Raw genomic sequence first — 26344 nt, 5'->3', positions numbered from 1 at the left:
CAGTGCATGTGGAACTGTTGGTGCGCCTGTTGGTGCACATGCTAGAAGAGAACGAAAATGCCCATGTTGTTTAACCCAGTGTTGGTTGACAATCAAATACAAAAAGGAGAGTACTGTTAAACGCTGGGGATGTTAACACTCGGTAAAGTAAAATAGTGCCTGTCAAATAAGATGGTCCAAAAATGTGTAGATCATCTTATTTGATAGGCAGTAGTCACATTACTATCAACCCATACGGTTTACCCGTATTCTTGTACAGGGATAGGTCCAATGCGGGAACATTTTTTTGTCTGTTTGTTTGTGTTTATCCCTTGTGATGGGACTTTGTAGGATGAACGTTGCCATTTATAAGGGTCACGGGGTGACCAATAAAGTCTCTGAATTGGTCTGTAAAAGTATAACCCGTAAAAACAAAGTTTTTCACTATAAATCCTTTATATGCGTGGCGGCTAGAGTCCTCTCGTCCTCTGGCTTGAGATGGCTGCCACCTATGGTTCAGATGATTGCATGGCAGCATTAAGCAATTGGTAATTAAATATAATCTTTTTGTCCTAAAAAGTGTAAAATTTTGGGAAAAAAATTTCACGAACATTAATTGTCTCGCACAACGAGTCTGTGTGGAAAATGTCAGCTCGATTGGATCACGGGAAGTGGGTTGAAAAAACGACCGAAAGATTTGCACGGTCCTAAGCAAGCAAGTGAACTTAATATAAAGGATTTAAAAAGGTAGGCAGTGATAAGGGGTTAACAGGTATGGAGTTTCACCATTGGAACCTCATTTGCCAGTATTATCAGGTATGGAGTGTATTTGTAATCACTGTCTACATTAGGTAATATTCTATATGTGCAAACCTTTTTTCCTTACTTCTACGTTAGTCTGCTTATATAGGCAGATTAAATCTGCCGTAAATGTGTTTTTTGTTGTTGCCTGGAGGTTAAAACCTCGGCTCTGGCAAGCCGGGTCCAGGTGAGCAGAAAGTTGAATCGATCCAGATCTTTCCAATTCCAACTTCACGATTCCGCACGACCTTGCATCGATCCTTTTCGTAAACGACTCCGAACGAAAGGGGAAGCGATTCCTACTTAGCGATTCGCTGTGGGAATTAAAAATCGAATCGATTCCGGCGATGGCTTACAATAATTTGTTTGGCTCTGTAGAGGTGGGTGAGGATGATAACGACATTTGGTCAGATCGTGAGGTGATTTAACTCAAACTAATTACTTCAGAATCGATAACATCGCTATACCAATAACCAATACCCGATCATTCGTCACGAAGTGACTGTGACGACACCACGAGGGTCTGTGCCAGGCCAGGTGCATTTTTGAGGCCCACGTGATGAGTCGGAAGGCTCGCTGACAGGTATCGGGACAGACCCTGCAGGTGCCATGGGTTGACCGATTGAGATGACCGGTAGATGCACCACCAACTGTGCCCCCTACTGTGCCAGGCTAGGTGCAGGAGGTCTCGGGACAGACCCTGCAGGTGCCATGGGTTGACCGATTGAGATGACTGGTAGATGCACCACCACCTGTGCCAACTTGCTGCGTTTTAACCGCCCGGTGCTCCGCTCGTTGTTGTGAGCGTCGCTTCTCTGCCCTCCACCACGGTGGAAAAAACAAAATAAGCCCGCGCTAAATCGCTATATCCCTTATAGCACGCACACCATCACCAAAAACACCCCCACCTCCATCAATCACCACTGCTGGATGAAAGGCCCCTTCGCACTCACGCACGAATCGAAGAATCGTAGATTTGCGGCGCGATTCTCGTCAGCACGTCGCCTAACATCAGGAATCGTATACCGTCGATTCGGCGCGCGTGGATCGATCCACGGCGAACTCCCGGTCTCGTGTTTCCCGCTCGGCGTTTGAACGCATTTTTTGAGTCGCTCCTCTTCGTCAGCATCATCATAAACCTCCTCGTCTAAACCTCTTCTCGTCCCCTTGCTCGCCCAGGGCACCCCGCCGAAAGATGTCGCTGCTCTCCTCACAGGGGTTGCGGGACCTGTTCTCGCGGCTCGCTGAGGTCGCCGCCTCCGTCTCTCCCGAGCCGGAGAAGGCCGCCGCCTCCTCCGCGGGAGCCGCCGGGACCCCCCCAGGGAGACCCCAAGGGGGGACGGCGGCGGCGGCGGCGGCGAGCCGGGAGTTGCTGTTCTCCTTGGGGGACCACGTGTACGCGTGGGACGAGCGCGCAGCCGCGCTGCTCCGCGCCGAGAGCGGACGGCGCCGCGGGGACGAGGGTGGACTTGAGGTGCAGCCCATTACCCCCCCTCCTCCCCCCCCCGATACTCCGTTACCCCCCCCCCCCATCGACAATCCGTTACCCCCCTCCCCGATACTCCGTTACCCCCCCCCCCCCCGATACTCCGTTACACCCCCCCCCCCCCCATCGACAATCCGTTACCCCCCTCCCCGATACTCCGTTACCCCCCCCCCGATACTCCGTTACCCCCCCCCCCCCGATACTCCGTTACCCCCCCCGATACTCCATTACCCCCCCCCCCCCCCATCGACACTCCGTTACCCCCCCGATACTCCGTTACCCCCCCCCATCGACACTCCCTTACCCCCCCCCCCGATATTCCGTTACCCCCCCCCCCCCCCCATCGACACTCCCTTACCCCCCCCCCCCGATACTCCGTTACCCCCCCCCCCCATCGACACTCCCTTTACTAATCCTGGCTCTAACCACGTAAAAAAATATTGTTAAACATGCGTTGTCATATCCAGTAGCGTGTTAGGAGGCTTGCATCGCCTTACCCTTTGACCTTTAATCTGTGTACAACCAAAGCTGCAGCATTTCACTGCACTACAAGAAATCTGGCTCATGTAATCAACACAACCTATGGCGATCCTTTAAATGTAAACATTTTCCACGAGCTTACAACCACTCTAATGTGGCTATCACAATTGATTTATTATAAGCCTTCATTTCATGGGTAATATTATTGTACTCGATGACATTCCCAAATTGCATACCTGTAAGTTGGCCAGGTGTTGCCTGTTACAGCAAATGGGTTATGGACCAAATCGATGACGACCGTCCAATGATTTTACATCCGGCCCACGGCCGCACGAGAGACCTACCGCTTAAAAAGGACCTGCAAACAACTATCCATCGCTGCGCACGCGACTGGAGCCTTGCCGCTGCGCGTTGACCTTTCCTCGTTTGTGGGCCCCAGACGCTGCTGTGCTTGGACCCGCCGTCGTTCCGCGTGCAGCGAGTGCTGCCCTCGCCTTCTGCCACGTCGCTTGTCGCCCTGGCGGGTTCGCGTGGCCTCGTCGTCATGCACCTGCCTCCGTACCCTCAAGCCGGAACGAAAGACTCGTGCACAAACTGCAGGTGTGATTTTAAAGTCGCGCGCTTAGATTGAATTATATTTACGCTGTTTTACGATTGACTAACTGTTTAAAGTTGTTTTCGATCTTATGCTGGACATTTTTGTCCTGCAGTGATTAGTAAATGTGAATAATAATAAATTAGTCCAGCTATAAATCGCCAAGTGTAGACTCTTTTCTGCATGCTGTGAGTTTTGCTACATAGAATAGGGGCAGGCCAGGTTGACTTGCTGTGATGTTTCACGAGTTGGCATATGCTAGCTGAAAGGGCTTGACCCTTAAATCTGCAGACAGCAGTGTGAGTGTGTGTGGGGAGCGGTAGTTGGTTAGCGCGCTGTGCTACGAATCTGACGACCAGAGTTAAATTCCTGCTCACGGCCAACACCAGTGACAATTATCTGAACCGTTCCTGGACCTCACCTACGTCGACTCGTTCTCAAATTAGTATTTGGAGCGGTGTGTGGTCCTGGCCACCCACCCCACTCATGTGCCATGCCGGCCTTCATAGGTGCTGGCTTACAGCATTTTCCCCAACAGTCTCTTCAAGCTACACGGGGGGATCTTTGTCTTTGTGCTAACACATAATTGTGTGTTTAGGGTTACGATAGTGGCGGAGCGCCTGTTCACCAGCCGCCCGTCGCTGCGCCTGCTCGATTTAAGCTGGTTCCCTGAGGAGGGTGGGACTGAGCCACACGTGGTGCTGCTCACTTCAGACAACATGATGCGGTAAACGCTCGAACACCCGTGGTTAACTACAGCAATGATGACGATTTGTTTTCGATATAGCACCCAACACACCGAGATGTCTAGCAACACTTGACGTCACGGTTTAAAGGGCACTTCCAGTGACAGCTGTCCCTGTGCAGCACATGGTGTCTCAACATGTGGCTTGCAATCATTGCTGTGTATAATCCCAATTGAACAATGTAGTCACACATAGAAATATACCGATGTGAATGTGCATGTTCACACATTTGTGAATGTGCATGTTCACACATTTGTGAATGTGCATGTTCACACATTTGTGAATGTGCATGTTCACACATTTGTGACTGTGCATGTACAACAGAAATACACAGAATAATATATAGGGATCTGTTTGACTGTTAAAATAAATGTAGTCCCATCAGATTATTGGCATTCTCCCAATGTTTTCCAACAGAATTTGTTTAAAGAGCAAATATGGACTAGTTTTAACTTCTTCAGTTGTGGTTTCAGAGACGAATAATATGACTTCAGAAAACTTTTACCGCCGGGTAAAATGTGGCACTGTTTGGAAATTGATTAAAATAATTTAACATGTATGCAGCTTGTCACCACTGTATGGTTATTCTTTCAGGATCAGTGGAAAAACATTGACTCACCATCATATGTGCATGGGCAATAATACGCTTGTCACTGTACATGACGAGCAGAAGTGTGATCATAGTCACTGGCACTGATTCATGTGCACTTATGGAAGCAAACGTTAATCGCACCATATTGAACTTGCAATAAAAAACCACTTTTGTAACACTCGCTTATAAACTGGTATATGTGTGTGTATTTACATAGCCAATTTTTGGTGTTGATATTAACGCCGTATGGCTTGTGCTGTGTGCATTGCAAGTAATGCTGCTTTCTGTGGCGTGTTGTCACCAGGATATATGCCGTTGCTGACCCCCATACCGCAGTGAAGGTGTTTTCGCTCACACCGGACCTCGAGGACTCCCCGAGCTTGCCACAATCACGGTAATGTGCACACTGCATTATCCAGTCATAGCAAATGCAGTTGTATTTCCTGAAACTGGGTTGCATTATTAAAAACATGAATGTAAAGGGAAAAATCGTATGCCGAAAAATATTTTCCCATAAGGTCCCATTATATAACCTAAGATGTGTTCCTAAGAAAAGTATTTGTGACCTCAAACCTACTAAAATGACACTTTAAATGTTCACCTACATTGCCGCATGCATCTAGCTGTCCACTCATTGAGGACGTTGGTCGTACGGACACCTAGATGGTGTATCATTAACGTGCAAGTGACCGTGACGTACCCAGACAGACAACGCCCTTCACGCCAAAGTTTGGCGTTGATTGGTTCATCTAGATATGAACGAATTGGGAGTGAGCTTCGGATATTCAGTGTTAGGGACGAGAGTCGGGCTGGAAATCCAATGCCATGGGCGAGCATTGGGCATGAGTGCGCGAAGTGAAATAAAAAAGAATAAAGATTGTACACACACACAAAAAATTGAGAGTGACTTGGCATCCTTAATTACAATAACAATGGTGAAAATCGTGTAGAATTAGTTAAACAGAGAATGGAGCGGGGTGATAGTTTCAGACCCAGTAACGGAACCCTATTGTTACCATGAGGTCTATTAATTGTGGAGGCGGTTTTGCAGAACACGACATTTTCCAGGAATGTAACCCCTGCGTACGATGAGGTATTGCTTTAGTTTGAACTACGTGGTTTTTAAACAAGGTGGCGAGTCTATGAAACGCGGTGACCAGGCAAACGGCCTGGAACAGTATAAAATGCACGCACGGACGAACGACAACGTGCATATACTATGGGTGTTTTGATTTTTCCCACCGAAGAAATGTAAATTTGAATTTTAACAAACGTAATAATGAAACAAGCAGGACGTAAACTGAAAAAGTGTTAATTTATAACGAACGCAACAACGAATAATCGTAAATTGAATTCATGTATTTCTAGGCAAACCTGTCGATACAGTGTGTGCGTACATTGCGAGCATCATGAAGTGCATGCAGAATAACAGTATACAAACATGCGAAATAACCAAAAACATGCACCATTTTCATACACTGGAAATGTTTCTATTCGCACATTTGTGTTGAGCAGATATGTTTGTATTCGACCATATCAACCCTAATGCAGCCCCTCCAACTGAGCATTGTTACGCTGCTGTTCGCACTGCTCACAGAACTGCAGGTATTCATTTTTTCATGGTGCATTTTTGAAAGTGTTTTATGCCTGCTCTCTTGTGTTGCATTGGCAGGTCTTCCTTTGCGTGCGCTCTGGGCGAGCGAGCCGTGGCGTTTGACTTTGGCCTAGCCCGACCCAAGCAAAACGAAGTGCCTCTTGTGCCTGGCGTGCCCACCATGAGCAGCGCGCGCACATCCAGAATCGCTCCTCCGGAAGAGACCGTGTTTCCCATTTACGTCTTGTACGAAACCGGAGAGACGTACGTCGTTCACACGTGCTTGAGGTGAGAGAAGCGTACTTTGTGCTGGACTCTCTGTGAAATGCTGGACATTATCTGTGAAAAAGAGCTTGGGAGATCATCGGATTTCTCCAGGATAAATAAATATTCTGACGATTCTGTATGAGTGGATGGCACATCCGCACTTTCCCTCTGAGGTACGCGGGCAAGCTTAACAACAATGACAATAACTTGCATTTGTAATGGGGCTGTAGTTTAACAAACATACCCAGAGCCCAGAATTATGAAAGAGAAAACTGTTGGAAATTGCAGGAATTGACCAAGGGAAGGAGTGTTTAAAGTTTACTTTATTTAACCAGGTAACAGCACAAGAGACCAGCAGTCTCATTTTTAAGGGTGGCCTGGGTGGGGAATTAGGCAGACAGTGGAGGGTGCTGATTGCTGTTTTCAGTTCAAATGTGCTTAATTTGCAGGTCATTTCTAATTTGAAAATGTTGATGCCAGCATACAGGTCGTCTAACAAAAATGTTTTTGTTCACAGACACACGAACTGAAAGCATTTTGATTGTCTGCTGAAACTCGGTGAATACGTGTCTCAACGGATAGGGAGTTACATAGTCTTGGTCTTTTTTCTGAGCAGACATTAACCCCAGTCCATTGAGATGTTTTTATTGTGACCCGTATAAGTACGTAACTATTTAACAATGCTTATTTTATTTTATGAGTTAAGGCCCGTCCACTGAGCTATATAGCCCTTTTCATAAGTGATTTGGCCACAAATAATAGCCCAATCAAGTGGCTTATCATATGGAAATTTATAGCAGCCAATTACTCTAAACGTACGTTTCTAAATATATCCAGAGGATGTCAAGATTGTGCATTGGAACTTAAAGTATCAGGTGATAATTGAGGTAGGAGGTTCTCAAGTAATTTACGGATTTGCAATTACAATAAGTCCTTGTTTAACGCGGTAGATGCATTCCGATGACGTACGCATGCGTCACCGGAACAACATTTTTTTTTACTTTACCGGTATTGAGGCTTCCAAAAGGCCATGCGGGAGGGCGTGTGCCACAGTTTGGTGTGGGCTATCGTAGAGTGCGGTAGTGAAACTACAGTTCCCTGCAGTGAGTACAACGTCTTTATTTTAAAAAACGGCGTTATGCCTCTCTAAATAAAATTAACGCGAACCGCTTGTGCGTTTCTGAGCTTCAGCGGTGAACGGGACACCCACAACCCTGCAACACGCAGACGGCTCGGAATGGGAAAAGGGTTAACGCAACCTTTTTTTTTCTCCTCCCCAGTGGCAAGTCCCGGACAGGCGATCGAGTTTTGGGGCCCCTGCCGATGCACCCCGCGGCAGAAGACAACTACGGATACGGAGCGTGCTCCCTCTTGTGTTTACGCAACTCCCCTTCCGTGCTCGTCATCGCCACCGAGACGGGGACCGTGTACCACTGCCTGCTGCTCGAAGAGGCTCAGGCACGTGGGTGTTTGGTGTGTGGCATTTCAGGCGGTTGCTTGAAGCGATGAGTGTGACCAGTTCGCCCTGTACGTGTCCCATCTCGTGAGATATCAGAAGTCTAAAGAAGTGTTTGGATGGGGAGAAGCAGCGTGCATAAAACGTGTGTTTTCTGCTTGCGGGGGGGGGGAGGGGGGGCTATGTTTTGGGTAGCCGATGGAAAGTGCGTAGCGAATTACATTTTCATGTACTATGTTCTTTGCTCCCTGCCTTCACTAACCTGCACTGACCAGCGTCAAATATGGTCAAATGAACCTTATGGCGGTACCCCAGCTCTCACATAATGTCCGTGATGCAGTAATTTTTAGTCTGTTGATGGTCGGCGATGCGGCAATCGACTCGTCTCGACGAGCTGTACACGATGCACTATGGTGCATATGAGTGTTCAGGGTTTCAGCGCAATCGTCCTCGCTGCGTTTCGACATCGCGGAGTTGCGTACACCCCTGAAAAAAATAGTGTCCCAGAAATAAAATATTTAATTGCCTCAGCCATTTTGTATTATTTGGTACCCCTGGGTACCGCCAGAAGGATCGAATAACCCCTACGACCCACACAGTTTGTGGAGGCAGGGCCGTACATGAAATTATTGCATTGGATTGTGCCTAAAATTGCCTTTTTAAAAAATAACATTTATTGTTGGGATGGTTCATAGAATACATTAATTATTTAGTTTTAAGAGAAGTCGGTGTGATGATGATGACGTTGTGTGAAACATTGACCCCTATGACCCACACAGTATGTGGAGGCAGGGCTGTACATGAAATTATTGCATTGGATTGTGCCTAAAATCGCCTTTTTTTAATAACATTTATTGTTGGGATGGTTTATAGAACACATTAATTATTCAGTTTTAAGAGAAGTCGGTGTGATGATGATGATGGCGTTGTGTGAAACGTTGACGTGTGCATGCGCGCCTGCGCAGACGGAGGACGGCCTCCCGTACACGCTGTTCGTGTTTGACGCCGTGGAGCTGGAGCTGTCCCTGAATCTGCCTTCGAGCAGCGAGTTGGAGGAGCAGACGTTGGCAGACTTCACGTGCCCCATCAGGCTTAGTCGAGGTGAGCGTTAGTGCGTGGCCCGTACGCCCTACATCCCTTTGTAAAATAACAAAAAATCTAAGTATTCCTCCGATTCGCACCATTGGGTACGTACGGTGCAAAAGAAGTTCAACGTACATACGTGTATATATAACACTGCCTTTTAAACACATTCCTGCGGAGGGAGCTGGTAGGAACGTTTGGTTGCTCGGTCAATGGCCAGGGTCAACGGCGGCGTGGTGTATTCCGCAAATATGGGCGACTGTGAGGGCGGGCACAAGCCGGCGTGAGTAGGTTAAACGTTGAGTTTTATAAGGGCACCACGGGGTGACCAGCCCCTCCCCACCCAGCCCCACCCCTCCCACCCCCCACCCAGCCCCACCCTCCCCACCCAGCCCTTCCCCACCCTCCCCTCTCCACCCAGCCCCACCCCTTCTATTTTTGGATGCACAACGGACGGACGGAGACAATAATCCCCTGTGGGCTGGTGGAACCAGGTGGTTCCTACCAGTATGAACAAATATTGAATAGGTGACATTTTGCGCAGTGACTCTTCTTCAAAGCTTGTGTTGTGTTTGTTGTTATTTGTGTTTGCAAACCACTGCCAACGCAGCGCCACCATATATAATGTGTTTTAAAATAGCTATTGCTTTGACGAGACAGGTGATGTTAGGTGGTTTGTGTTTATAGTTTTTGTCTGAAGTTCTGATGCTCTCCACAAATTTTAACCGCAGTTTGACCACATGTTGTGTGAATTGATTATGCTGTCATTTTTCATGATTTTACAATTCTAACACATTTGTTAATATTTAGAGGTTTAAAAAAAATATTTTTGGTGTCTTTATATTTATTGACAACAAATATATTTATTTTATGGTGTTAAAGTTAACATAAAAAACTAGTCACTTGCCCTTGTGTTGATCATTACACACTCAATTTATTTTTTATTTTTAAAACAGATTTTGGCAAGTCATCACCACAGGGAAATGATTAAAATTTGTGTCGTATGCCAAAGAAGCTGTGTTGAATGCGAATGGAGTTCTAACGCTATTCCCAAAGTTTTACCCTGTTTTAACTGCTTTTGGTGTTTAGTTTGTTTTCCTTTCCCCGCACCTCCAATTAGCATGGTTGGCTACGCACGGTGTGAAATAATTATTTGGTTCTTTCGGTGAAGTAATTCCTGCAGTCACAAAAGCTTCAAATCAAGGTGTGAAAGAAGGTTGACGAATGTACATATGTTGTGCTGATTGATTATACTATCATTTTACATAATTTTGCATTATTGTTTGTGTCCCCAGACCCGCTGTGTGACATGCGGTACCACTGCACGCATGAAGCCGGTGTGCACAGCATAGCGATCACATGGCTGCCTTCCATCCAGACGTTCGTCGGCAGTCGTGAGTCGCATGCACAACGGTGCACCAACCTCACTCGCTCACCTACGCACCTTTTTCCAGTGCAGCCTCCCAAGCTTTGGAACACTTTGCTAATAAGACAATAGGAATCGTTGGTTATATTTAAGTCCTGTCTTAAAAAAACTCACCTCTTTAAACTGGCCTTTACCCCCTACCTAGTTCTGGCCGTTTACCCAGCTGGTTCTGTTGATTTCCTGCGTTTCATACAGGGCGCATTGGGATCTATGGATGAAATGTGCCTTGCAAATGTATATTTGAATTATTTTCCAGCATATATTTTGATTCCTACACAATTACAGTGTGCTTGCTGCCTGTACATGTATACTAGACATGTGAATGCTGATCTATAATGTATGTTACATTTGCTTCTCATGAAAGTGAATAATTTTTCACAAAATTCTTAGTCATCTCATAGACCAATCTCAAAAAAAGGTTCAAACTAAATAAGTTGTTCGGCTTGCGGTTCCAGTTCAGACAAGCAGTGATGCAAAGTGCATAGCCAGAAATTTCCGCTAGGTGGCGATAACTGACTCCTTTGAGTGGCACAGGTGAATGAAACAAAGGGATAGTAGAAACAAGAGCAAGTCTGGCCGTTCAAGTTAGGTAGCAGTCTGCATGCAGAGAAGGGAGGATTTTGCCAGCACTTGCATAGATGGTGCTCGAGTGTTGCTCATTCAATGTGAGGTGGCATCTGGGCCCCCACACCGCTGGTGATGCCTCCGCTTTATCCGAAACCTCGCAGTCTCACATTGAATAAATTTTGTAAAACCTCGTCGAGATTTTTCTAGATTATCGAAGAGTTTATTGCATCTCGGATGAAGTCCGCAAGGAGTGTGTCGGTCCAGCGATACCTCGCCTAACACGGGGGTTACATTCTTGGAAAATACCATATTGTATTTGTGGAAACACAAAACCGCGTTTCGACAAATAATATACCTTATGGGAAAATAGGGTTGCATCCCTGGGCCCGTATACGGTACCGTGCAATGGTCCCCCCTGGCTGTTAAGTGTGTTCGTGGTGTGGACCTGCAATGCGGCGATTTGTGTTGCACGTTTCTTTGGTGTGCTGAGAAGTGGGGTTGATTTGTGTTGTATGTTTCTTTGTGTGCTGAGCAGCGGGCGAGGAGAAATCCGAGGATGAGCTCACGACGCTGGCGGACGATCACCCCTCTGTAGTTGAGCATGTGCTGTGCACCCGGCCATCGGCAAACATGTATGTACTTTGTCTTCAGTGTTCCTAGCAACATATAACAGTCTACATATTTTTCAATACAAAAATACAATGCAAATATACTTAACGCAATCATCATCCACGTTTTGCAGTGTTGTGTACATAATCACAATTCATTTGCATCAGTAATACTGGTAGGAACCTCCTGGTTCCACCAGCCCACAGGGGATTATTGTGTCCGTCCGTCGTGCAGGGAGGGGCTGGGTGGGGAGGGGCTGGGTGGGGAAGGGGCTGGGTGGGGAGGGGCTGGGTGGGGAGGGGCTGGGTGGGGAGGGGCTGGTCACCCCGTGGTGCCCTTATAAAACTCAACGTTTAACCTACTCACGCCGGCTTGTGCCCGCCCTCACAGTCGGCCATATTTGCGGAATACACCACGCCGCCGTTGACCCTGGCCATTGACCGAGCAACCCAACGTTCCTACCAGCTCCCTCCACAGGAATGTGTTATCGATCAAATGACTTTCCTTTCCACTCCCTGATTATTTAGTTGTCTCGATCCTGGCCTTACCCAATGCTTTACCTTGATAAGCAAGGTTAAGGGGTCTTAATTAGAGGCCCTAGGTCAGTCTGCCTGGTCCCTTGACATCTTACTTCATTGATGCACACATTTAATTAATTGTTGGGGTCAGGTGTGTCATGATTGAATACAAGGGCCACATTTTTTTGCTTTGTCTGTGCAGTATCTCATTTGTCCAGGCCAGGGTAATTTCATACACCTTTAATTAATGAAATAAATGCCATACCTATTCAATACCACACTTATTTCAGGGTCACACTAATCGTCTTCAAATATCTTTTCTGAATCGTCACCTTTGGAGAAATGTGTATAAATTACAAGAAATCTGCTCAAATAATTTCAATGCATTATAACCTGCATCTGTGCTGTCGGAATGTCTGTGTGAAGGCATGGCCCTGCAGTTCAAGGAGTGTGCATTGTACGTGACTTATCTATGGGAGCAGTCATCCTTTGCCTTACTTCCAATTACGAAGTCGTCACAAGACCGCTGCTGTAAGCCCAACAAGTTTATGAGTCATGTGTACTAATGTGGATGCTTAGTATTTTAAAATATCTAATCGTTCGTGCAAATTGCTTTTCACAATCTCTGAGGAAGAACGGATATGCTGGATGGTAGCAGCCAGGCAACGAGCTGGCATCGGCAAATATCCAAGTTCTGCAGTCCTCTATATATTAAGGTGTTTCAAACAATGAGTGTTTATGCATGTGAGAATAAACCGCAGCACCTAGAGAAAATCCACGTGTGCAAGAGGGCAAAACTGTATCCTCTGCAGATGGAAGAAAGGAGATTAGGCTGCAGTTTGCTGTACTGACTTCTCCTAGGGTATGGCACCTTGGTTCCCACGGAAAGGGAATTTTTGGCTGTGCTATGATCCACAAACCATTGCCTCCACAGTAGTGGATTACAGGCGTGCGCCACCACCACCACTCAGCTGAACTATGTAGTGGTCATAAATACAGAAAATCTCAAATATCATTTGTCTGCACAAAAACATTCACTCCTTTAGAACTGCTTCTTGTGTTTATTGTCCTTCCTCCGTACGTCCAATTAGCTTAGTTGGCTACGTACGGTGCGAAATAAGTTCTACATACAAACGTGTACACACGATTCAGTTAATTTATCGTGAGTGCAAGAATGTATTATACTCAATTAATTGCATAATCGTTACATTTCTGCTATGCTGTTAGCAGCAGACAACATTTATGGCTTAAAGGATGACTAATAATAGGGGTTCAGCTGCATTCGCATGAGTTTAACTGCATTCGCACCTCTGAATAGCACTGTTATCTACGTACGATACGAAAGAAGTTCAACGTACATACAATATATGTAAGGCCACGGTGTGATTGCCGAATGTTTCGAGTTACTTATAACATGGGCGTGTTTTTGGAGGTTCATTGCAAAATGGCAGGGGAGGCTGCCACGGAGCTTGAGGATTGACGCAAACCAGTGTCCCGCCTGCAAGCTGTGACCCTCTTGCAAATCCCCGTGGTCTCTACAGCCCAGTGTTTGTACGCACAGCGAAGGACTGCCACAAAACTGAGCTTTGCAGTCGTGGCCAATCTACTTCACACTGTTAATTTCATGATTCATAGCAGGGATTGGCTTGTTTGTTTTCCCATTGTTGTCTTTAAAGAGTGCAATGTGTTTTGCTGTGTTCTGTGGAGTGCAGTATGTTCACCTGGCAGCCCTCTGCACTGCTCATTGATCAAGCGTCCATGAGTCAGAATGGTGACGAGGCAGGGGGCTCGAGCATGAGGGTGGCGTCGCATTCGTTTCGGGAGGAATCGCTGGAGCACCGCATCCATAGCATTCTACAGCGAGACACGAGAAATCCCATACTGAGGTGTGACGTGTTTGTGTGTGTAACGTTTAGCGCACTGCGCTATGAGCCCGGCGACCTGAGTTCGATTCCCGTTTATAACCAAACACCAGTGACGAATATCTGAACTGTTGCTGGGACTCCCCTAGGTCGACTTGGCCTCAAATGAGTACCTGGTGCGGTGTGAAAACATCAGCACTGAGCAGACAAAGGCTGCTGGCCGTGGTGCTGGCCACCCACCCTCTCGTGTGCCATGCCGGCCTTCATAGGTGCTCGCTAACAGCACCTGCCCTCACATTATTTTAAAGGGTATATATATATACAGGGTAACCTTATCTTTGTGCTGGATTGCGTGAAATAATAGACATGTCTGTCCCACCATGTACGTTTAAACTAACATTTTAGTCCTATCAGCTTCAATATTTGTTCATGGAGGGCTGTTGCAAATATCACCAGGCAACTCAACGTAATTTATTGAACAGGCCCAACTGCCAATGAGACTCATAAAATCAAAAGTGGTCCAGGGTTTGCTGTTTAAACAAATGGCTGCATGAAAATATTCTGCAGGTGCAAAGGTTTATGGGCAAAAATGTTTTTGTTAAGTTGTGGGGCATACCCATGTCGAGCTTGTCGATGTGATCATGAGTGTGATGTTTTGCTCTATGTTCAGGAGCTCTACAGGAACTTAAATTCAGTCCTGAAAAAGCTTCCAGCATATGGAACGAAACGTCAGACATCATGCCAAACAACACGCGGTACAATCTGAAAACACATCGAGAGAACCGTCTCGCACAAAAGTGAAAACCTACAAATTAGTAATACCCAGGTCTGCGTATTGAATAAAATAAAATAACGAATGGTCGTAAGTGACTGAAACAAGGGTATAATGTTGACTGTATCAGTGCTCCATTTATGGATTGGTTTTTGTGAACGTGGCGCGCGTCTTTTCCCAGGTGTGGCTCCCAGGCACAGCTGTCGCAGTGCGAGTGTCTACAGCTCGTCACGCGTGCAGTGCAGGTGTTTCGGGAAGAGAACATTCTGAAACTGGACTTGGCGCGGGATGCAATCTTACGCAGGCGAGTGTTAAATGCTGCCCTCTGCTTTCTTACGCGCGGCGTTTGTTGTGAGCTCACAGCGATTCACGAGAGGATTTAAATCATTTGCGACGTTGCGGAGAAAATAAATAACAAAATAAAGAAGCATATTACGTCTCTTTCACGTATCTGTCTTTGCGAAAAAAATAAAAAATTCATTTCTTACACAATCCATCAGCAATGTGGCCTTGTGGGAGTGCATAATTTTAGCAGCGACGATTCAAGGCATGCAAACTCCTGGACCAGTTTCAACATACATTTTCCCATGAGCAGAGTCATTGTTGTTTGCATCAATGTTGACAATTTACCATAAAAGGGATAAGGTTACTTGTGTTTTTATGACTGGTTTGACAAAAATGGTCTTCTGGTTGAGTGTAAAGCAAGTTGCAACCTTAAAAAAGTTGGGGGGGGTGGGGCCATCACTGGTTCAGATATCACTTGCCATCGATGTTAACAACGACCAGGAATTATAGCTCGGGTCACTGGAGTTCACAGTCTAGTTCACAAACCACTGCACCCCACAGTACAAATTTGGCTTCCTTTTGAAGTGTATATATTATTCAAGGTCCCATTTACCTCCTTGTGGGTGTATGTATGTATGTTCAGCTTCTTTCGCACCGTACGTTACCAACCGTGCTAATTGTGAAGGTGCGGGGGAAGGGCAATAAACTAAACATAAAAAATTGTTCTAAAAAAATGAGTTTTCAATCTCAAGAAATTAGTTTACAATCTAGGGGTATGTGTGTGTGCGTGTCTGCATGTGCCCGCTTTTGATCCAATGTTTGCATTTCAGAGTACGGGGAATGAGGCAGCAGAAAGAAAAACAGATGGAAGATCTGAAACAGATTTCTCACCAAGCGTACGCATTAATTTCCTTACATTGTGTGTGTGTGTGATATATTTACTGTATAGTGATACCCCTTAATCCTTTTTCTATATGATTGATGTCATTTTTTGGTCTCAGTGATGCAGAGATGTGCTTTCCTGGAGAAGTAGATGATAGAATTGTTCACCTTTGAATTATTCAAACAATCCATGAGAGTTTATTTTTTGGGTTAGATCGCGTAAATATAAATGTTTCGTTTAACCCGCCACTACCAGTCTCATCAGGAGACAGCCTGTCACCTAATGAGGAAGGTTGTGATTACCGGCGAAACGTCGTACCCGAATTGGAAATGTGGGTTTACTCTCCAACACACCGGTGTGCTGGCATGTTTTGTTCGTGACAAACCGTTCTAATTGGCTGTGTTGGGTGGTGGCAAGTTTAACGACACAATTATATTTACGCGATCTAACCCAAAAAACCTCTTGTGCATAATATTTGTCACACAAGCCTACGTGTTAAACTAATTAAAACACGCATAACCATTTAAGGACACTCAGAAAGCATAGGCAGAACTGTCCAGCGGTATCAATGTCAGTCTGGCAATGTACTGTGAAATTCAGACTTTTGACAACGTAGATGTATTTAGCTTTCATACTGTTTCAAAGGTATGTAATTGTAGGAAGCATTATCTACAAATGTTGGCTTTCCTGAGTGTATCCTAAATCTTCACTGCAGCCTTAAGAGATAGACTTTTACGACATTCGGTCACATACACGCGAACTAATGTACTTGTGCATGTACATACCCGCGTAGAATTGAGTTGTAATTAAGTAAGATTACAATAGACTTTTACGACATTCGGTCACATACACGTGAACTAATGCACTTGTGCGTGTTAAATTGAGTTGTAATTAAGTAAGATTACAATAGACTTTTACGACATTCAGTCACATACACGTGAACTAATGCACTTGTGCGTGTTAGATTGAGTTGTAATTAAGTAAGATTACAATAGACTTTTACGATATTCGGTCACATACACATGAACTAATGCACTTGTGCGTGTACAGACCCGCGTAGAATTGAGTTGTAATTAAGTAAGATTACAATGGAGGTTGATGTTTACAGGCAAGAGCTACGGAAATCGGCTGAATGTCTCGTGGAAAAGTCTGAGGATGCACGAGAGAGACAAGAGGCTCTGGTGGAGAGGTGGGTAACTTTGTCCAGCGGCAACGTGTTTGCCGCTCGTTGCGGAGGTTCGCGGTTCGAATCCGGTGGCCGCCCTCGTTAATACCGCGGGTCTGTAATGACCGTAATAATACTGTGCGCCATAATGCGTATAAAAAATTTGCTTCACAGCGGACGTTAAAGATCACCTGACGTTCGCAAGAGCATCGGGGGGGAAATTTGCCAAATTCGGAATTACCGTACTTGGATATTACACATTTGGGATTATACACAGCAATTTATTACTACCCCTACTGGCACACTAATGCTCCAGGTCGCTATTGCAATTGAGACTATCCTGGCCTCTTGAGTTCTCTCACCTGGTTAAACAATATGAACTTGAAACTTGTACGCTCAAGTGCACGTGTGGTGGTGAGACGCAACATGTGGTGCATAGTACACCATTTTATTCTCATTTTAAACATACTGCATATGGTATCAAATGTGTGAATTTCTGTTAAAATGACCTACAAGCTGTTTATGACATGGTATTACATGTGTAGTAACATACGACGTCACTACTGCGTCGGGACTGTACGAGCGTAGGGACATATGACGTCACTACTGTGTTGGCTTGGTATGGGTGCTGTAGGCGGGTGTCACGGGGGTCGTGTCAGGCGTGACACTCTGGGTGAACCCAACAGGACACGTGACCGAACAAAGGGGGGCTAGGGGGTCCAGGGGGGAGCTTGGGGGTCACGTGGTTGGGGGCCCGTACCTTCCCGAAGGATCGAGAAGGGGGGCATGGCCTGGGGCGGAGCCGGCCACGCCACGGGAGTTATAAGCGGGGTGTGAACAGATAGCTGGGCTGTTCAACCCCGGGATGAAGCCGCCATTAGCGGTCCTCGAGTCTCCGATCGTCGTTCGTGACCAGGCAAGCCCGTCACCTGCCTTGGTCACACTGTAGTGTTCCCCGAGTGTTAGTGAGATGAGGAACGGTGATCACCACCTTAGGTATAGTGTTCACGTTGGTTATGCGTTATTAAATAGTGTTGCCTCCAAGTTGAGTGTGCGCCTCAATTGAACCCACTACACATGTTGAGTTGTGGTATTGAAGTATCTGTGTAAACACAGTGTAGTATGATCCATATTAAAATGTTATTTTGTGCATAACTGCCTCACCTGGTATACAGGAGGTCGTGGGTTCGATTCTGACCCTGACACCTGCTTTATATTTGGAGTTTGCATGTTCTCCCCGTGGTCCCTTGGATTTTTCTCCAGGTCCTCTGGGTTTCCCCCCCTCAACATGGGTTTTAGAGTATTTGGCTGTTATAAATTTGCACGTGATAAGCCACTTTTTTTTTAAAGCTATCATTTGTCATAGCCAGTCGTCTAAAAAAGAGCTATATAGCTCAGTGTGGGCCTTACATAGTAAAATAAAAAAATGGTTTAATGGTTTATATTCGCCGTTGTGTTTGTGATAGATGTTCGGCACGCATTTTTTTAAAATGCCCTGTTTGTTTCGTTTGTGTTCAGAGTGCATCGCGTCCTGCGGGGAGCGCACGCGTGTCTGCCCGTCCTCTCGGACAGAGAGCGACACGCTCGCAGCGAGATCCAAACAATCACCGATCAGGTGGAGGAGCTCCAGCGATCTATCGAACAGGTCACTGATTAAGCACATGCCTCTTCACTGTGACAATACGTCTGTGGGGCCGTCCATAAATGACGTCACGCACCTGGAAATGTGACGTCACATCAAAATGCGCAACTTTAAATAAATATAGACAACACGTTCTACTTAATTAAATAGACTTTTTTATAAATGTTTTCTCCCACAACACACAACATCAGAGTGCAGCGCCACATTAAATACGCACTACAATGACAATAATTTAAAGCGATTTGAAGCATGTTTTATTATCAAAATGGAAATATGGTTTTGGGGGGGGGGGCAGAGCTTTGTGACGTGATATTTGAGGGGGAGTCTGACTTTGTGACACCGTGTGACGAGGGGGGGCGGTCAAAAATCGTCCAAAATCGCGTGACGTCATTTATGGACGGCCCCCGTATGTATGTTTGTGCACCGTTGTGCACACGACTCGCAACTGCCAATGAACGTCTGTATGGAAGGCAGCCATGCTGTGCACACCAGCTTCATGCGTGCAGTGGTACCGCATGTCACACAGTGGGTCTGGGGACATACACAATAATGTAAAATAATGGAAAATAACAGTATAATTAATCAGCACAACATATGTACATGTGTGTCGAACTCCTTTCGCACCGTACGTAGCCATCCTTGCTAATCGGAGGTGCGGGGCAAGGATGAACTAAACTCAAAAAACAGTTCTAATCTAGATCTAAAACTTCAACATTTGGCATGTTTTTTCTGTCTACAAATGTATCTTGATGTAAACGTGTTTTCAATTTAGTGTACACAACCTCACTGAGTCCACAATGTAAAAATGTAAATTAGTATACAATCCTTTTTCACTTTGGAGCACTTGTTAGCGTGTTGTCCAGTAGTCGGCACTTTTGAAATGTTTTGTAATTAACAGATGGGGAACCTCTAGGGCCCTTTAGGATTTGCATCACTTGAGCCAGCGCTGTCTGGTGTATATTGCGCCTCTTCGTGTTTTAACGCTTTGACATATTTGTGTTGTTATCTTTTTCTAGTCATTGTCTTTACCTCGTGTATTTCTGAAAAACGTATTCCGTTGCATAATCCAAAAACCTCTGACACTATAAAATATGTGTTCTGTGTTAGGCGTAATACCATTACACATTTGGTTACAGGGTTTTGTGAAAAAAATATTCTACATTATTTATGCATTTGATTGGAATTGCTGTTAGCCTGCACTATTAGGAATATCAAAGCAGCTTGTTTGCTAACAATCGGAAGCTCTTGATAATCCTCTTTCTCGTAGACCCACACTTTTGGTAATCCCCTTAGTACAAATTCGCGATTTCAACCATCAAACCTCGACCGGCGGGCTCCGAAATGAGTGAAATAATTATTACGCTGCTGCTTATTTTTTTTCCCATTCATCACATATTGCCTGTTCGGCGGCACTTGTGTTTTGCGTGGCTGTGTTTGCGGGTACGCGCGCTGTAGATGCTGAATAAGCGCAACTATCAGCAGAAGAAGGTCATCGTCCGTCCGAATCTGGAGGTGCAGGCGCAAAACGTGATGACTCCCAAGCAGATCAGCTGTGTGCAGCGCCTCCTTGAAAAAGAGTGAGTAGGACTAGCCAGGGACACGCACACCACATACACACATATACATTGACTTACTTTGCCATGTACGGTATCCTCCTTTGTGCCGTGCATGACACCGTAAGCATCCATTTCTTACCCAAAGCCTTGCGTAACACTTTTCAAATAACTTCACTGAAATCACGGATAAAGAGCTTTTAAGTGGCATTCTGTTTTGCAGTGTAGTTAAAAGTACCATTGATGATTTGTATTTTATATATTTAAATTTTATTATTTTCAAACTGATCTTGCAGATTACATAAAATATCAGAAATAATCAGAAATATAAAAATGGCAGACGTACAAAATAATCCATGATACAGGGTTTTTTTTCGCGTAAATATTTACGCGATGATATTGGTTGCGAAAGCCTACATGTTAAACATGCAAAACAATTGTAAGGAAAAGATGTAACACGACAACACTTTTAATGGTAACAGAATTTTATATGAAACCACTTGTATAAAAAAAAAATCACGTAAATATTAAATGGTAGCATGGCCGAGCCATTGTGCATTTTCCGCTCGTTGTAGAGGTGAGCGGTTCGAGGTCCTCCAGCTGCCATGGTTAATTCTGCAGGTGCTTTTTCTCTCATACAATTTCATTTAAATACTACGGGTTGTATTTACCGTAAATACGCGCCCTCTGATTCACAGTCGATGTTAAGGATCCCGTGATGTTACTCAAGAGGTAGTGCACATGTGGGTTAATAGGGAAATCGCTGCCTACTGTGGTGCTATGGCATGTGTGTTTGTGAAACAGCGTCTGCGTCGCAGCCTTGCGCTGTTGTAATGTTGTGAATACAATATTAACTTATTATTTTAATTGATTTAAACAGCAAACTGCATGAAATTTGGTGATAACTTCTCTAATCTATGATTGGCCTTGTATGCCAATAGCAATTCAATGCATATAATGGGAGTTTCTCATGGTGTATAGGTTATTGAGCATTATTTAATTCACCATTAAAACTGCTTTTGCCATTATGTAACAGGATAACATGCATATTTTTTTCACGGTTTACCATTGCCATATACAGAGTAGACAAAACATCCCTGCAAATATCGCTCCTAGTTTTGCATGATAAATATATATTGTGCGTTTTTATTAATCGAGTGTTCTTGTCTGTAATGTGTGCAGGAACAGGTTAATCGTAGATCTTGTGAAGAAAATCAACCAAATAAAAGTGCAGATAAACGTGTGAATGGATCTAAAAAAGAAAGATGCAAAAACACAAGCCACAACATCACATCTTACAGACTTATTGAAACAGCCTGTCAATAAACAAGTAACCGTTTTCACATTCAGGTTGGCATCTACATTTTAATCGTGTGCTAACACAATAAAACCAAATGAACCAAAATGCCACTTCACTTGCATGTCCAAAGGCACAATACTTATTGATAACCTTAACGTATGTTTCACTTTTCTTATTGCCTGTTAACACCTTTCATACGTACACAGAAGCAATAACTAAACTGTTATGCTTTGTGGTTTAATTTATTTTAATGGAATATATTAAGTTGGTGACGTGCTTTTGCAGGCTTTATTTGAATTGTCATCGAGTGGAATATTTCAGAAACGAGATGTCATCGGTTTGGCATGTCAGAGCCCTATGTTACCGCAGCTACAGCCATGGCCATCCATAATGGGGGTGCGGTGCCTGGGGAAAATCACACCGTGCGGGCCCCCCCAAAGACCGTAATTATTACATCTGATACCGTGACGTTCAAGCGTGGGGCCCTCCCGAAGCGCGGAGCTCGGGGCAGTCACCCCGATTCGCCCTACCCGAGGGGACGGTTATGGGTACAGCCAACATTTTACTCAGAAATGTAAATGTTACAACCGGGCATGCACATGTGTTACTTGGTTCTGTCATACAACTGAAAATGTCACGCGCATATTGGATATGTTGCTTGTGTTCATTTGTGTCTTAAGTTCATTCCAGGCTTATTCTTTGCAATATCTTATTTTTGTATCGTTAGACCACTGCACAAAGTTCGGTCCAAACGAAGCTTCTTTGATTATCAATGCATCCTCTGTTTCATTGCTGGAACAGTAGAAGTTGTACAATTACTGATAAAGGAAGCACGTTCTGGGAAAACATATACAGTACCTTCACATGGAGGAAAAAGTTAAGATTTTAATTAATATTGACTATTAATTATACAAAATTAAGTTTAAAGCACCGGTCAATTGGCTGAATGTACGTTATCCTTATTCGCGGTTTCGCAGGTAAATGTGTAAAAAATGTATATCTTGGACAACCCAAACATGAGTTTTGCTCAAGTTTAAATTTTTCTATACTTGGAAGTGTTATTATGCCATTTCATATTTCTCTTACTCCACCCTGGCCCAGCATAACCGTTCTCGTCCGCAATGTACGCAATGTGTTTAGTTTGTTGTCCTTTGCCCGTACCTCTGATTAGTAAGGTCGGCTACGTTAAGGTACAAAGGACGTTCAACGTACAAGTTCCACATCCCATCAGCTCTTGCATTCAAACCACTTGCACATCTCATGCATTGCAGTGACCTTAATACATCGAGAATCTTAACTTTCTAAATATTGTTTTACATGCATTTGCATATTCTCTGTACACAATGCCGTTTCGAAGTAATTGTCCTTTGATATCATTCTCAAAGTGTGCTTCAAGTGTATGCAGCCTTGGAATATTTGCAATATTTAAATGTTTTGAGAGTTAATTGACTGAATATTTCATTAAACCCTTATTATAATATAGTATGTTGATGTATTTACTATGCGGATTGTCGGTGAAGTGTGTATTCGTTTCAAATGTGGGGTGTTTGTGCAACATGCTTTAAAACTTTTTGTCATCCCCTCTGGGGCATAGTACATATCCCCTCCGCCTTCTGGCTCTGCCCAGACGTTGCGAAACTTTACCATACGATCACGTGCTTTGTTAATGACTCGCGTGGCACAGATCTCTCCCCGCCCTGTGGCGTCTGAAACCTGCCACGGTAACGATACATGCCCTGCTCTAGACCTTTAACATCATCATAGCCAGGGAGACCTTACTGGACCACTGGAAGGATCGTGAGCCCCCTTCATGGCAACAGTGGCATAGTACAACTCCTAGCGCATGCGGGCATGGAGCGCCTGAGTCATAAGCTTAAGGGAAAAGAGAAGGAGTTCGAGGCCAGGCTGGTCCCCTTTTATACAGAGCTTGAAATAAGTTGGTCTGATTAGGGGACAGGGACCGAAAAAGAGGGGCATGGCCCCCCAGCGGTTAAGCGAGAGTGACACTCGGAATAGTGGAAGAACATAAACGCCCATTTCGGTTTAGGTCGCGTAAATATAAAGGTGTCGTTAAACCCGCCACCACACGACACGGCCAATTCGTAAGGGGGTTTCACGTCAACAAAACGTGCTGAAACAGCCAATAATTTGCGATTTTTGCAGCCAAAAACGGCAGAATTTACATACATAATGCATATGCATAATATGCATCCATGGTTTACATACATTATGTATGTTGATTAACTGAGTAACCTAACAAATAATATATATCCATTGTAATTTATATTGATGCATTAATAAACCCCCCCTGGGCTTCGCATCTGATTGGCTCACAAGTGACATCACATTTATCCCTCTTTAAGAACGAAACGGGAAGTACATTTCTCCACAACTCTGGCTGTCGCCTGATGAAGCTGGTTGTAATTAACGGTGAAACGTACTCGGATTTTAAATGTTGTGGGTTTACTCTCCAAACACAGGTGTGCTGAACTAGTGACGAATTGGCATGTTCTGTTTACGTGAGAAACCTTACTAATTGTCTAGCAGGTGTAACAACATTTATATTTACGCGATCTACCCAACACACCTCTTATGGATATTGGTCGCGAAAGCCGCCTCCGTGTTAAACAGTGCTTCACCTCTTGAAGAGTTCTAGATTTGAAGCTTTCGTGACTGCAAGCATTCATACTCTTAGTTCTTTTGGTAAAGTCACGTAGGTAAAAAATGAAATAAAAATTCATAAAAATAAAATTATAAAAATCACGACTTTTCGGAGGCAACACAAGTCTCCGTCATCAGGTTGGACCGTCACAGCCACCTGATGACGGAGACTTGTGTTGCCTCCGAAACGTCGTGATTTTTATTATTTTATTTTTATTAATTTTTATTTCATTTTTTACCTACGTGACTTCACCGAAAGAACTAAGAGTCTTGAAGAGTTTCCACTTTGTCTCCAGCGGTGCTCTTCATCGCAAGGCCCGCGGGTTACCGGCGGCTCCTACCGTGCAGCCCCCCGATAAATACACAACACGTGACACCCCCCCCCCCCCCATCATCATCGTGCTGCTGTCAAACCCAACAATGGTTTAAAATAATGTGTGGCGGCCCTCACACTGGTGACGTCTCATCGGCGAAAGTGGCCCCGCCACCCCAACCCCCGCCCTGAAAATGTGTGAAGAACACCGCTCTCTAGGTAACGGGTGGATCGATTATCTTCACTGCGATTGCCACGATGCCCAAGCTCTTCCTGGGCAGCCAGTAAAGGGGCCGTCCATAAATGACGTCACGCGATTTTTGACCCCCCCTCCCCCCACTCGTCAAACAGCGTCACAAAGTCAGACCCTTCTCAAATATGACGTCACAAAGCTCTGCCCTCCCCCCCCCCCCAAAACAAATAAACATGCTTCAAATCGATTTAAACTATTGTCATTGTAGTGCGTATTTAATGAGGCGCTGCACTCTGATGTTGTAAGATAAACATTTTTATTTAAAAGTATTTAATTAAGTAGAACGTGTTGTCTATATTTAAAGTTGCGCATTTTTACGTGAAGTCACATTTCTCAACCCCCCCCCCCGTCGTCACACATCGTCCCAAATGTCTGCCCCCCCCCCAGGTGCGTGACGTCATTTATGGACCGCCCCAAAGCCACATTTTGACACCACCATCACCACCTTTGTGTACGTTGTGCGACGTGGGCTTGCCGAGGGACGCCGCCGAGTGTGACAGGGCAGTCGCCTTGACCCCCCTGGCCCGCCATATTCCATGTCAACCGAGAGAGACCTCGTTGTTGAGAGAAGCAGCAGAGGTGGCTATCGAACTACGACCGCTCGACTTGCAGGAGGCGACGCGACTGGCCGATAGCGAACCGGCAAAGAGAGAGTCCCGTGAGACACCCTGCAGCGTCTCTTTGAAGTTTCGGAGCTCAAAGACATCCGGCGACTCATGGGGGTCCGCCTTTGCATGTGTTGAACTTTTGTCGCACCGTACGTAGCCAACCGTGCTAATCGGTGGTGCGGTAAGACTACAAACTAAACGCAAAAAGCAGTCCACTGGCTCTTCGCCGTGCCAGGCTCATAGACCTCTTCGGGACCGGACTCAAAAGTGGAACTGAGGTTGGAGGGACTTCTGAACTTAAACCTCCCGACGTCTTGTTTTGTTGTAAAGTCTGTTTTATTGATCCATAGCGGGACAGGTGGCTCGGACAGACATCCAACGTGGACGCGTAGCAACGTAGCATTACGTGGGACGTGCTGCGTCAAATCCCTTCTCTTTGGGGAGGGAAGAGGGAAATAGGTGTGGGGGGGGGGTCCGTCTCATGTCAAGTGGAGTCGAGTAAACTGGAGTGGCATTCACGAGGGGGCCCCAGATCTGGGTGAACGCCCCTTCCCTATTCCTCAGTTTCAGACTCAGGTGTTCTGAAGCTGATCCGGCGAATATGGAGAGAGAATAGGGTGAGAGAATAAGGAGAGAGAATAGGGAGTTATGCCAGAGGGTGAATGAGGGGGCCTCACGATTCTTCAAGGACGTCAGGGTGGTTTTTGTAACCCAAATGTTAAATGCTTCGATAAGGGTGCGTTGGTGCCGGTGACGTCCGCTTCGGGCGACGTCCGGTCTGATACAATTTGACCGAGACACGCCGGGCTTTGTCGATGAGCAGCCGTTGTTTGATCAACACATTTCAG

At 45.3% G+C, this 26344-nt stretch overlaps 1 protein-coding gene across 1 annotated transcript; it reads left to right on the top strand.

Annotated features, from left to right (window-relative positions):
- Positions 1-1833: 1833 nt before the first annotated feature.
- On the top strand, positions 1834-23143 carry NUP88 (nucleoporin 88). The gene is made up of 17 exons (XM_061573321.1): positions 1834-2254; positions 3186-3346; positions 3940-4068; positions 4984-5073; positions 6352-6561; positions 7821-7998; positions 8962-9097; positions 10375-10473; positions 11608-11704; positions 12626-12730; positions 13912-14085; positions 15015-15137; positions 15949-16014; positions 17110-17190; positions 18685-18811; positions 20264-20385; positions 21544-23143. Exons 1-17 carry the CDS (start codon positions 1976-1978, stop codon positions 21605-21607), a joined length of 2241 nt encoding a protein of 746 aa, XP_061429305.1. The 5' UTR covers positions 1834-1975; the 3' UTR covers positions 21608-23143.
- Positions 23144-26344: the final 3201 nt, after the last annotated feature.

This window comes from Lethenteron reissneri, chromosome 52 (assembly GCF_015708825.2).
Source record: "Lethenteron reissneri isolate LAM-NWPU_2019-01 chromosome 52, ASM1570882v1, whole genome shotgun sequence".
Taxonomy (NCBI): Eukaryota; Metazoa; Chordata; class Hyperoartia; order Petromyzontiformes; family Petromyzontidae; genus Lethenteron; species Lethenteron reissneri.
This window is presented reverse-complemented; position numbering and strand designations above follow the sequence as displayed.